Raw genomic sequence first — 13,055 nt, forward strand, 5'->3', positions numbered from 1 at the left:
CTGAAAAGATGCAGCTCAAAGTACTACATACACGCCTTGGCAGCTGCACTGCCTTGTTGCTTTTGTTCTGGCGCTTGTGACTTCCTCGTGCCCGCTGGGGACCCTTCAGTGCAAGAAGAGTCTGGGTGGAAATTGCTACATGGGCCTTGGGACAGGCTGCTTGCTTTTATTCTTGCAAGACTAATCTCTTATTTGAGCTTGGTAAGGGAGTCCAGTTCGTGAAGCAGTGAGAAACCACTTTAAAGCCTTAAATAAGATTGATTTGAGATTGTTGGTTTGTTTTTTGGTTGGGTTTTTTTTCCATTTTTTTTTTTTATTATAGGACTGGTTTTAGCTGAGATAATGATATTCCTTCCGTCAGTGGCTCTTACTGTTTCCCTGGACAGCTTTTCCTCGGCCTCCAGCAAAGTGTATTTGCATGCCTGTGTGATCTGCTCCTTGGTCTTGTATTGCTGCTTTGCTTCTCATGCCATTTGTAAGATCCTTTAAGGGACCATAGCAGCTTTGCCACAGACCCTAATAGGTAAGCTTCAGAATAGTATTGTGTTCGTCCTAGGCTCTAAAAGGAGGAAGGAAGCTTGCTTTCTAGTAAAGGGGGAAGTCCTGTAGCCTTCTTCAACTCAGAAACAGTAAGAAGGTGCCTTCCAGATACCCTTATATTTGAAGGCATGTTATATTTTACAGCATTTTGTGGTCCACTTGAACACCTTAAGCTCAAGAACAGAAGGGAGCAGCAAACTGAGATGAAACGCTGTACCAAAACCAGCACGCGTGTGTGTAGCTGGTGAAAAGGTTGTTTTTGTTTGTTTGCTCCTACGGACAGGTGGGAATAATTCTCTGTCTCCCTTCAATGACAGTTCTTGACTATTATTGATATCAATTTAATTTCTCTAGCTATATGACTACGACCTTTGTGGTGGAAGCCATGGCTGCTGCAAATGCCCAGCTACGATGGAAGAGAATGGAAAAACGCAAGGTTCGTGTGGGGTTTAATTTTCCAGTTTCTCTTTTTCTTTTATCCTGTAGGACTTGCCTGAGATACCTCTGCATCTTGGCCTTGCCTGATTAGTAACTCTAAAGGAATAAATTTCTACTGTACTTAACTTTGCCATATAAAATATGTCTGTTAGTTCCCTGTGGGGTTGCTCATTAAAGACAGGATTTTATGCTCCTTCTTTGAAAAATCTCTTGTGCTGTTCACATTTCTTACTGATTGTGCTCTCCTTGCCCAGAAGCGCTGCTCAGTGAATGTGTAGAGGTGGCAGCCAATATATTGGTGCCATTTGGAATGTGCTGAGATCTGTAAATCCTTGCTGATCTCGGGTCACTTAACAGGGACAGGCTGAAATGTCCTTGCTGTCACTTGGGCTGTATCCCAGGGAGTGGACAGTCCTGAAGTATGTCCCTGCCGTAAAACTTACTTGTGGCTTTTTGGATCCTGTCTTTAGTGGCTTTTCTGGATCAGTGCAGGGCGTAATTGTTTGTGCTGACTTAAACCCCTGCCTGTGTGATGGGAGGTTGGAGTTAGGAGCTAGACTGTTGTGTTCCGACTAGCTAAGACTATAATGTTTGGATTTTTTTTCTACTAGTTCGGCAGCCCTGCAGATCTGGTAGTTTCTATCTTCCTTGTGCCACATATCACTACACAAATTGGACACTGTTGCTGTGTGCATGGCCGAGGCTAGGATAGCGGAGCCTGTCACTCACTTCAGCCTGCCCTGCTAGTGCTCTCCTCTGCTCCCTGCAGCACCCCAAGGCTGGGCCAAGGGCTCCCTGGTGTTGCCTTTGCTTGCATGTCCTGCCCATCCCTGTTTGACACCTACCTTTGAGTTTCTGGAAGTGAGACCACGACACTGGGTGGTGCCACAGCCTGCACTGTGGGTAGCAGACATCTCATCAGTGGTCTGGTCTTTCCTTCCAGGAGGATGACGAGGATGAGGATTCTTCCTCTGGAGTATCTGACAGTGATGTTCTCCTCCAAGATGGCTACGAGCGAGCAGAGACACGACCCATCCTGTCAGTTCGTAAGTACCTAGTTCGTGCTTTCACTCAATCCAAGATCTTTTCTCTGCGGACGGTGTTGCAGTGGGCTCCAGCAAGTGGGGCAGAACTCTTCTGTCCATTTCACCCTTAATTCCACGTGCTCACATCCCAAAGTCCTGAGCACTTGTAAGATAAGACTCATTGAGAATTCCGTTCACCTTCTACAGTCTGATAAAGATCTCTTCCTTCTAGGTCACTAAGATGAGAACATCTTATTTTCAAAACACTTTTAAACTAGCTTCGGCAGAGTAATTGGACCAGTGACTCTGCAGCTATGGAGTCATATATACTGTCCTTCAAACTGTTGCTAGAGCTTCCTGAGTGTCTTCAGATAGTCTGGCCTCTGGGTTTATTGGAGGGACTGGTTGAAATACTTCTTGTTTTCACCTTGCAGAGAGACGTGGCTCACCCAATATCTTTGAAATCACCGAGAGGGTGGAAATGGGCCAGATGGCTTCCATGTTCTTCAATAAAGGTAAGTGATTCACATTTTCAGAAGTCCTGTCTCAGTGCCTGCTTCTTGGTGTGGGTTTGCATCCTGAGTTTGTGATGATTCCACCCCAAAGTGTTGTTCCTTCTCTCTGTGTACTGTATTCATCTCCCTGTGTGGTGTTTCTACGAAGTGGATTATTTATGGACTGAGTGGGCCAGAACCTGCAAGGAGGGGAAGGTGCTGTGGTGGTGGTAGTGGAACTAGCCAAAATACTGCAGGTTATAGGCCCAGTTTCTTGAAACAGGCGAGTGTAAGTCAGTGCCTCTTCTGACTGCCCTCAACCTGACTCTGAACTGCATCTATCCTTTGTGATCTCTGCTGTCTAAAGGAGTAGAGCCCAGCTGTCGTGTTTGCCGGTTCCATCTTGGCTGTAGCATTTGAGAATGAGACTTTTTGGCTTCCCTGAACCCCATCAGTATCGGTCTGAAGGGAAGAGCTACTTCTGGGGAGAGCTGTTGCAAATTGCATGTATCTGGATAGTCACCAAGAGAGCTGCTGGGGCGTGAACTGCTGAGAGAGTCCCTGGTGTGCGTATGATTGGCAGCTGTCTTGTCTTTTTGCTTTTAAATGTCTCCTGTATGCCAGGGAACAAACTTGTAACTGTACTGCAGTAAAGCCATATCCATTGCTGCATGTGATAGAAATGCAAACTACAATGTTAGGTATCCTGAGTAAAACAGTACACTTTAACTGCTGTGCTGGGCCAGAAAATCATCAGACACAATGGTTGTGCAGTTTGGAGCCTGTCAGGCCCCATTTCTTGTGGAAAGCGACATTTTCTCTTGCTCACTGGCCACCTTACAAAGATGTGATGGGCTGGTTTTTTCCACTACCATTACATCACTTCATGCCAGTGTAAGACTGTTGCCTCTGAAGGACAGCTGGGCTTAAGGAGTGAAGATTCTTTGAACTATATTTCTAATTTTGAAGCCCAATTGAAAAAAAACCTTTTTAATTTCCCTGCATGCCTCTTCTGGGCCTTTGTAGGTTTAAATCACTTAAGACTATCAAAATAATCCACCTTGGATCAGGCTGCCACTTTTCTGGTCAGAGAAGAGGAGAGGTGACTTGAGTGCAAGTTGGGGACTCAGAATCTCCTTGTTCCAAGTCTTGCCTGTAGCACTGGGTTGCTCTGTCTTTAGGCAGGTTTTCTTGCTTGTATGCTTTGTCATCTGAAAAGCACTGCGAACGCTTCCTCATCTGTCATCCTCTGGGAAGTAATATTTGGGAAGTGCTTTGAGAAGCACCGTGTAACAGCGTAGCAGTATTGCTGATGATTCAGCTGTAGAGGCCAGTTTGGCCACAGGAGGGGTGCAGGGTCACAGGAGGCAAGAGTGCTCTCTCCCGTAAGCAAGTTCTGGAAGGCCCCAGCTGTGCTGTGCTTCACAGGGGCTGGTAAGGGCCCCCCAGGTGCCTGGGGCTGCTGCCCTTGGGCCACTCCACCTTGGTGGTAGCAAGGGCTGGGCCAGCACACTCTGCCTGCTCTGCTGTGTGCTCCCGGCAAAGGCAAGGACTGCTCTGTCCTGGCAGTCCTAATCCTGCTTCTTAACATGGCTTTAGCCAGAGCTATCTGATTTCTGTGTTAGAGATCCTCCCCAGGACCTACTCCATGCAAAGGGATGAATCCCTCTGTGGGAAGGCAGCTGGAGCAGCTGCAGGTCATAGCTTGAAACCACTTGTGACTTCCAGATGGGGTGAGATACACGCAGCAAAGGGGCTGGGGCAGCTGTAACTCGTTTGCTGCTTTCCCTTCTGTGCTCAGCGGTGAGGCTCTACCCCTGTACTGTTGCTGAGTCTTAGTTCTGAAACACTGTCTGGTCTGCTGAGCAGCTGCAGAGAAGAGACAAGCGGAGTGCCTCCCTCTGCAGAGCCTTGCTGAGGGGCTTCCTTCCGACAGTTGCACAGAAAGGCCTTCAGTTAGGGCAGTTGCTCAGTGACCAGTTGGTGCTGCCTAGTGCTGAGAAACTTGGCCACACTTGGGAAGTCCCAGCTCCAAGCACCAACTTCTGGTGGGTTCACAGCTACCAACTGTCTGGGTAGGTTTTTGCTTACAGTGTACAAAGCATGGATCCAAACCCAAGGTGTCTGAGGGCGTTACAGCCTTCAGAGGTAAGGCTGGTGAGAGCTTTGCAATAGTTCTCAAAGCCTCCGATTTCTAGCGAGTTCTCTGTTCCTTTTGACTGATTTTTATTTTCAGCAATCTGACAGGAGTTGAATCTGCAGTCCTGGGAGGTAAGCTGGGGATAAATCTCCATTTCAGACTGTCTACTTTCTTAAAGGGAGCTGACTTAGGTTTAGGCTGTGAAGGGCCTGTGTGCTCTTTTAAAAGTGCTGGCTCTGAAGCACTGCTTTTTATTTATTTATTTTGCAATGTTGGGTGCTTTCTTCTGGGACTGAGCAGTCATTTATTGCAATAATGGATTCTAGGCACATCTATCATGCTGTTTCCCCACAGGAAGTCATTGATTTTTTTCCCCCCCCCTGTTTTGTGTCCAGTAATGAAAGTATTGATTAGGGAGGGTCAGCAGCAGTTTATAAAAGAACTGATGCTAAAGTCTTCCTGTCTTCGGGAGGATGGGTTTGGGAGAGGACTGTTACCTGGGCTTCCCACAGACAGAGAAATCTGCACTGAAATGGGGATGTAGTGTGTGCTGGTGGGTACCTGGTGGTGCTGCTGTAGCTTAGCTGGTCATGTTGGCCTTATTTTGGGGGTGGGGTGCAGCTGAGGCCCAAGACCAGTAGCAGACCCCAAAACAGAATCTAGATCTGGGTCTGTGTAGTCCTGTGCTTAGTGTGTCTTGCAGCTTCTGTCCTATGCCAGATATCTGTTACAATAACCTTCAACCTTTCTTAATGGGAAATTGGAGAAGACTAATAGGTAGTTTGCCATCGTCAGAACAATGCAGAGACTCCTTAACCATCTTAAATCTTTCACAGAGGAAGAAAACAAGGGGGGAACTATATGAAGTGATCTGACAGTTCTTGCAAGGTCTCAGTTTGTTAGACAAACCCAGGAACAACTCTGGGAGTACTGGCTTAGTTTGCTGCTTTCCAGAAGTAAGGAAGATTCCTTGCTGCTTTCCCAATACAGGCCTTTTGTTTAGGAATATTTTATGCTAAGTAGGCTCAGCATATTGAACAATTTATTTAAACGAAGGAGAATGCCTATTAATGTTTTGTGACATCCAGAGATCCAGTGCCATCCAGTATGATGGCAAAACGTGGTAAAACTCTGGGGCATCCAAGCACTGTAGCAATATTAGACTGCATTCCTGCAGTGATGCTGTCCTTGTTTGATAGTTGTCACGTGTGAAGCTTGGAGAGGTGAACTGATTTACTGCAGCTGTATTGTGATGCCACCTGATGCTTAATCCTAACTTGAAAGTATGGGCAGGTTCCTTGAACTGTTTTGCTTCAGCTTCCTAAATGAAACAAATCTGAGGCTTTTTTTTTTTCTTGTAGCTCACCTGTCTCTGAACTAAAATATGTTCAGCTTTTCCTCAGTGAGATTTATACTGACAAGTTCGGAAGAAGAGAATCTTGGGGTGTCATTGAGCATTTTTTTTTCTCTCTGCAGTTTTTAGCTGTCCACAGCAGTGTTGTCTTGTGCCCCAGTAAGGCTATTCTATGCACCCAAGTAACTTGTGTAAGATGTTTTTAATAAGTGAAGGCAGGGCAAGCTTTAAAAAGCAAAAAATACCAACAAAAAAAACCCACCCAAAAAGCCAGAATGGGGCAGAAACAGCATGCATGTGGCAGTAGGGTAAAAGAGTTGCAGAAACAGTTTAAAGCTTTGCAGGTTTGAACTTGGCTCGAGTTGCTGACAGTAAGGGATCTCCCAAAGTAGTTCCATTTTCAGCCTTGTGGAACCTGAGCTCTGCAGGGCAAAATCCCTCATGTTAATAAGGTCCTGCAGGTTTGCAAGCAGAGGGTTTGGAATTGGCAGAGACTTAAAAACATTTCTCTTCATTTTGCCGTTTGTCAGGCTGCACTCAGACCAAGTCTGTGAGCATCAGCTAGGTGTTTGCCTGTGGCTGTTTCAAGTTGACACCTTCATCTGGCAGATGACTTATGTGAGACCTGTTGGTCTTGACCAGCAACTGGATGACAGGCTTGGACTTGGGGGCCTGGTGTCAGGGCCAGATATTGAAGGAAGCAGAGTTTAGCTCTGGGGCACCTCATGTCCTGTCAGTTCCTGTGCTGCGGCTAAGTTCCTTCAGTTGTTGCTGTGACCCTTGGGTGGAGTTTGCTGCAGAAGGTAGTAAACTATGGAGGAAAATGCTGGTGATTTATTTTTAAGACCTTGAAAATTTTTTATGTACTTGCAAGTGCAGAGTTTGATTCCCTGTGTACTCTGCTGTCTCTTTTCCTGCAGTGGGTGTCAACCTCTTCTATTTCTGCATAATCATCTACCTCTACGGAGACCTGGCAATCTACGCAGCAGCTGTACCGGTCTCTCTCATGCAAGTGACCTGGTAAGTGCGCTTACTGCTGTGGGATTGTGTACTGACAGAGAAGAGAACAGGCTTTTGGGTTTGATGGGGTGATAAGGCTGACCAGGATTAGCTCTACTTTCTGAACAACAGAGTGGAGAAGTGACTCAAGGATAGCTCATCGCTTGTGGGTGGTAGGGTGAAGTTGGTTTATATTCCCCACCCGAGTGCCTGCTGCCTGCCTGGAAAGTAGCCTGACCTGATTTCAGATGAGTCCTCAGGTGTGAAGAACTTGCAGCTTCAGTGGTTGCAGACACAGGACTTGTTGCTTAATAGCTTGACTGCACACAGAGTATTGCAATATTTTAGCTTTTCTGTTTCTTTGGGTAAGAGCTGAGAGGTGTGATGCTTACCAAGCTTGTAACCAGTGAGTGGTGACACTGTGTGGCCTTAGGTCTGGACTGAGAGCAGTCTCTTTCTCAAAGAAACAGATAATGAAGCAGTTTGATTTGATCAAATCTGGACTGGGCTGGATTTGGTCTCATGACTTGGAAATGGAAAATCTCAGTGATCCATATATGACCTAAACTTGCTAGCTTGATGACCAAATGTCCAAACTTGCAAGTACTGCAGGCAGTCCAAGAATTTGCCTGTATGTGTGGTACTCAGTGACTTGTTCTGTTACACAGTCCAGAAAATATAAGGATGGAGGATGTTCAGGGAGGGAGAGGAGGAATGGATACTTCAGGTCTCTGATCATTCTTCTTCCTTGCATGCAGGAGAGGGGAAGACCTCTGGTAGGAGTTAATTACTGCCTTTTGTTTCTCACTCCTTTCCCAGTAGTGCCACTGGCAACCATTCTTGCAGTGTTGGAGATGGCACAAAGTATAACGACACAGACAAGTGCTGGGGGCCAATTCGACGGATTGATGCTTACAGACTGTATCTGGTGAGTTTGTGAAACTGGGCTGACAGTTATTACCATTTAAACTTTGCTTCTAGTGAATAGAGATTTTTTTTTTCCTGTAGGGATGATGTGGCTCAAGTGAACAACAGAGGTGTGAAGCTTTTGGTTCAGTCTGACCTTTTTGGCCAAATACCCCCCTCTATTCTTGGTGACATGGCTGTGCATTAATTTGGTGGCCATTGGAACGATCCTTATGATTTTGAGTTTAAGTAGAGTTCTGTCCTTGTTGTGTAGTTTTATATTGCTTAGGCAGGTGATATGTCCATGCCAAAGGGTGGGTTTTTTTCAGTATTTGGCTGAGTAATTGTTGCTTTGAGGTAATTGTCAATATACTGGAGTATACTAAGCTCTCTTGACTGCATTCTTTATGTGACTAAAATTGTTCATGCTGCAGGAGAATCTGCTTTTTGAGAGATGATAGAAACAGTCCCCTTAAACATTATCCAGTGCTATATGCTGCTTTAGTAATAGCTTTGTCTAGTTTAGGGTTGTCTATTGCATCTATTACTGTGCTGTGGTGCTGCTGTGAAATGAAGGTTTTTCCCAAAGGATGATGAATGCTGCTTCTCTTGAGCTTGGGGAGAATTCAGCACTTGTACTTGGAGACAGATGTCAGCAGGGCAAAATGAGAAGAGGGAGGTATGCAAGTGCTGCATAGTGTGGCTTCTGTTAAGGGTCCCAGTGAAACTTAAGAAAAAAGAGTGAAGGTGGCTGTGTGTGTGTAGAGGACGCGGGGGTAAAGACTGTTTGAAGCAATTTTGCAGTTAGTACACTTTGGACATGCACTGGCTCACATCCCTGAGCGCACTTGTTCCAGCATTATTGCAAAAGTAAGAGCTGGGCCTCAAAAATATTAGTGAATGTCAAAGCCTAGTTAATTATTTAAGAGAAATATTGCTTTATTAAGTTGTGTCTTGGTCTGTTTCTTTAAAACTTCCAGAAGATTGAAGATTTCCTTCCTGAATTTCAATAACTCTCCCTGACCCAGCAGAAGGAGCTAGTCAGAAAAGGCAGACATGCATTAATTACTGCCTCCATCTCTCGGATATTATGTCTATAATTCATGAAGATAATTGTTGTTAAGGTTTGAAAAATTAAAAAAATTAAGACTGTGTAAGCATTAGACTTGCCGTCTGTGTACATAACTCAGAGGAGCTTTTCCCTCTGCTTGTCTCCTCTTGCGGATTTGGAGAATAAATATCTGCAAAGTCTTTGGTAGTGGTTAATCCTTCTCTGCTCAGTAATTGAGATGAGGGTTTTGGTGCTTTCCTCTGCTCCCCCTTAGAAGTAGGGAGGGGTTGTTTGTGGGAGAACATACCAGTCTGTAGCGGGTTACTGGAGTGGGGCAGTTCCCACAATCACTATTTTCAGGAGGCTGCTGGGTGTCAGCATTACCTCCAAGTTGGGGTTTTCTGTTAAGGTCTCTAGTGCTTCTTACTGGGTGAGTATGGGAGTAAACTGGTACTTGTTCTACCTCCAGCTCTGCTGGTCCCACTCCCTGCTTGACTTGTGTGGGTTTTATTCTCCAGAAAACAATGATGATGACAATTTCCCTAGAGAGGGATGAGAGATATAATTATTTATAAAATGTTCAGACCACAGTACTGATGCTGTCTTCAAGTTTGGGCTGCCTCTGAAGTGACTGCGCTGGTTAATATTTTTTCCCCTGCTGTCCTGTTTGCAGGGACTAGTGACCAGTAGTAGCTCTTAAACTCTCTGAGAAACCTGGGGATGGGAGGGCAGCCGTAAGAAGTTGCTTTTTGATAAATTTATCAATATTATCAGTAAAAATACCAATTTTTAAAAAAATTTGGTAGCAAAACGCTGTAACTATCCCTGCAAATTTTGTCCAAGCTTCTTGTGCAATAGAAGTGGAGTCTTGAACATGCAAGAAAAGCAGAACCCAGCCTGTCTGAAGGGGAAAAGGAAGCATGAAAGTGAGGAGCGGTGAGATTCATCAAGAGCATAGCTATTCTCTAGTTCCCCAGGGGATCATACGCATAAAGCGCTTGCTCTGTTTTCTTGACTTTTCCTTTTTTTAGAATTCTTGCTTGTTGGAATAATTCAGATTCCATGTTTCAGTGGACAAACAAGGTCTCTTTTTGCAGGCTAAGTTCCCCTGTGGCAAGGGGACAGATGGACACTGTGATCCCAAAAGAAAGCAGCCGAGTTTTTGGATCAGCCCTTTTGTCCTAGATGCCTGCCTCTAGTTTTCTCAGCTCTTCTTAGTACTGTATGTAGGTTTAAGTGACTTTTAGGAGCAAGATGGGTGGATGTAACTGGAACCTCTTTCTAGTTCCAGTGAACCAGGTCTCTGGATGTAGTGTTCTTTTTTTCAGTCTGTGCATGACCCCGCAGAGAGCCTTTTTTGGACTACCAGGAGAAATAATCTATTTGAGGTTTTCTGGGAAAATGGTGCCAATGGGAGCTCTCTTGTGCCAAGTACCACTAGTCTGCCAAAGATCTGTGCTGCCTTCCTCCTGTCAACTCTTTCTCTCCCAATGCTATGTCGTCTTTTCAGCAAAACCCATTTCAAACATTGACTCTTCAAGCTGGGGATGGAAAAGGGAATAATGACTGATGTAGAAATCCTATTTCATGCTTTATTGTCCAGAAAGGCCTCTGGAAGCTGTCTCTGCTCAGATCATTGTGAATGGAAGCTGAAAACTATGTACATAATGAGAATATTTAGACAGATTAAATTCTTCTCTTGAGACTTGCTTGTCTGTGCAGCATCTTTATTGCTATTCCAGAATTTCACACCTAAGTGTGACTGCAGTCTTCAGAGACCACTAGGCCCCTATTAACCTTTGTCTGAACAAATGGCTATCTTGCTTCTTGTTTGTAAATTGCCTTGGAAAATAAAGGCTTGCAAAACAAATAAGTGAAGGCAAGTGCAGCACATACCAAAATAGACTTTTACTCCTGTCCCATCACTTGCTGCTAATATTTGCCTCCTCTTTGAGACCATAGGAGTCCCAGGAGGTTTAAGAGGTGAGTCTTGCTGTGCTCACGCCTGTTGAGGGCAAGATCACGCAAGACACGTTGGCTGGGGGAAAGGCATGTGTTAGATGGCCCAGTGACCTTGTTGAAGGCAAGCACTGATTACAGTTAAAGCAGATCGATGGCTTTCTATCTTTGCTTCAGATCCATCACCATGCTGTCATGTCCTCGACAGCTGAAGTGACTCCTGAGTCCCTTGGCTGTCTGGATAGCAGTGCTAAGGACAGGGTTGAGTTCTCTGTGCTGAATGCACACTTCAGTACAGTCGCTTTATCATGCTTTCTGTAAGGTCAGCTGGGTATCTTCTGTGTAAGCTGCAGGGAAGGGGCAGCGGATTTAAGTTTCAGATCTTTCATCATAATACTTTCTTGTCTTTTTCTTCCAGTGATGTAAGAATGTGACATGATAGTCCCTGTTTCTAGAAAGCAGATACTGAGATAAATAAGAGATTAAATCCTGGGGATCAGCAGCCATTCAGTGTGTCTGATCCAAAATACATTCATGACCTGGCAAACGGCGCTTCTCTTCTGCACCAGGGCAGACATTGTAGCTGAAACCTCTACTCTCTTCTCAGCCCTCCTCTTCTGGCAGTTCGGGGCATCGTATCTTCCCATGATGGAAAGGAAATGGCTTAAATTCTCAGGGGGAATCGTATGCCTTTCAGAAGGGGCACTGGCACAGGTACTTCTGGTAGCCTGGCTCGGTAGCGCGTCAAAGCTACCAGGTGCATCTGTTCTGTCTGAGTCTCTGTTGGTTTTTTAGCTGATTGGGAAAGGGACGCGGCATCCACTTTTGCCGGTTCACAGATGCTGCAGTATCGTAGGCAGCCCAGCGGGTGCAGGCCGAGCGAAGATGGGAGCGCAGATGGTTTAATGGAGATTATCCCAGTTGGAAACGTGCTTGTGCAGTGAATAAAATGAGCGGGCTTGCAGGCGCTTACTGTCCCTCTTCAGGAGGGGACAATGTCACCCCAGCCTGACACTCTGATCAGAATACCCAGCAACCAGAGCGGGGCTGGGCTGCAGCTGCGGGAGGCTGTGCAGGGGGGTGAGGAGGTAGTCTGAGGACATGTACAATTGCTCAGTGCCAGCAGAACTTAATCGGCAAATGCAAAGGCTGAACCAATAAGTGTTGGTGTAGATCCTGTCTGCCTCGGTGCGGTGCTGCCTTCCTGGCCCTCTCCGGCTGTAGGCTGGAGCGCTGTGCTTTGTGCCGCTAGCGTATGTGCTCTGCCTCCCTCCTCAGCATTTCTCCTTCCTGACTGTGCCGCGTGTGTGTGTGCGCAGCCCCTGCTCTGGGTAAAAGTGTCTGACTCTTACTGTCAAAATGGATCTTTCCAGATACATGTGCCTGTGCTAGGGCAGTTTTACCAGCTTGTTTGGTGCCTGAGACTCTTGTGGCCTCTCTGTCCGTGGTTGCCTTTTGGCCTCCGTGGGCTTGCTTTGTGGGTTTTGGTTTTATTTCTTACCCCCCAGCAGGGATATGAGGGGAGCCCTCATGGCAGTTCTTGAACATCCATGCTTGATCTAAGCTGTCTCTTGCCAACTGGGAGCTGGAGAGACAGAGCTGGAGCAGCGCTGCAAGCAGAGTGCTTCTTCCAAGGACACCTGGGTTTGCTCCGCTTGTTCCCTTTGCAGCAAGTGCTTTTCCTCTACCCTGCCTTCCTCAGCTGTGCCCTGCAGCAGCATCCGGTAATAAATGGGTCACAGCTGCTGTCTCCTGGATATTCTTACAGGTCTCGGTGTCTAGAGACCTTGAGAACCAGTAGTGGGGATGGTAGCTGCTTCAGTGGCAGGTGTCTGGAGCAGGGAGGGCTGATTTCACAGCACATCAATCAGAAAGGTTTGGGGTGCTTGCCTTGGCCTCCCAGAGTGAGCCAGGGGAAAGGAAGAAAAACTGGTGCAAGTTTACCCTGCTGGTGTGAAGCAATCATCTTGTTTAAATAAATTGCTTAAACTGTAGCATTGTTATGGTCCAGGTTACCCCAGCTTACAGTAAGGATGCAGCAGGACTTGGGCACTATTAGCATGTACCCTACATATCCTATGAGAAGTTATTCATGGCAAGACCTTCTTGCCAAAGATATTGCATTATATTCCTTACCTCAAATGCTCTG

General features: G+C 46.0%; 1 protein-coding gene across 4 annotated transcripts in view; it reads left to right on the forward strand.

The window, feature by feature from the left end:
• The window catches only part of TMEM104 (transmembrane protein 104), a 42,848-nt gene that overhangs the window by 4,605 nt on the left and 25,188 nt on the right, over positions 1 to 13,055 (forward strand). For 3 of the 4 annotated variants that reach the window (XM_037407643.1, XM_037407652.1, XM_037407634.1), the window contains exons 5-9: positions 895 to 976; positions 1,922 to 2,024; positions 2,438 to 2,518; positions 6,912 to 7,011; positions 7,810 to 7,918. In XM_037407643.1, the coding sequence (XP_037263540.1) occupies positions 895 to 976; positions 1,922 to 2,024; positions 2,438 to 2,518; positions 6,912 to 7,011; positions 7,810 to 7,918 (475 nt within the window). The remainder of the gene's footprint in view (positions 1 to 894; positions 977 to 1,921; positions 2,025 to 2,437; positions 2,519 to 6,911; positions 7,012 to 7,809; positions 7,919 to 13,055) is intronic. The other variant, XM_037407660.1, reaches the window with a different exon arrangement.

The sequence above is a fragment of the Falco rusticolus genome, chromosome 1 (genome assembly GCF_015220075.1).
Source record: "Falco rusticolus isolate bFalRus1 chromosome 1, bFalRus1.pri, whole genome shotgun sequence".
NCBI lineage: Eukaryota > Metazoa > Chordata > Aves > Falconiformes > Falconidae > Falco > Falco rusticolus.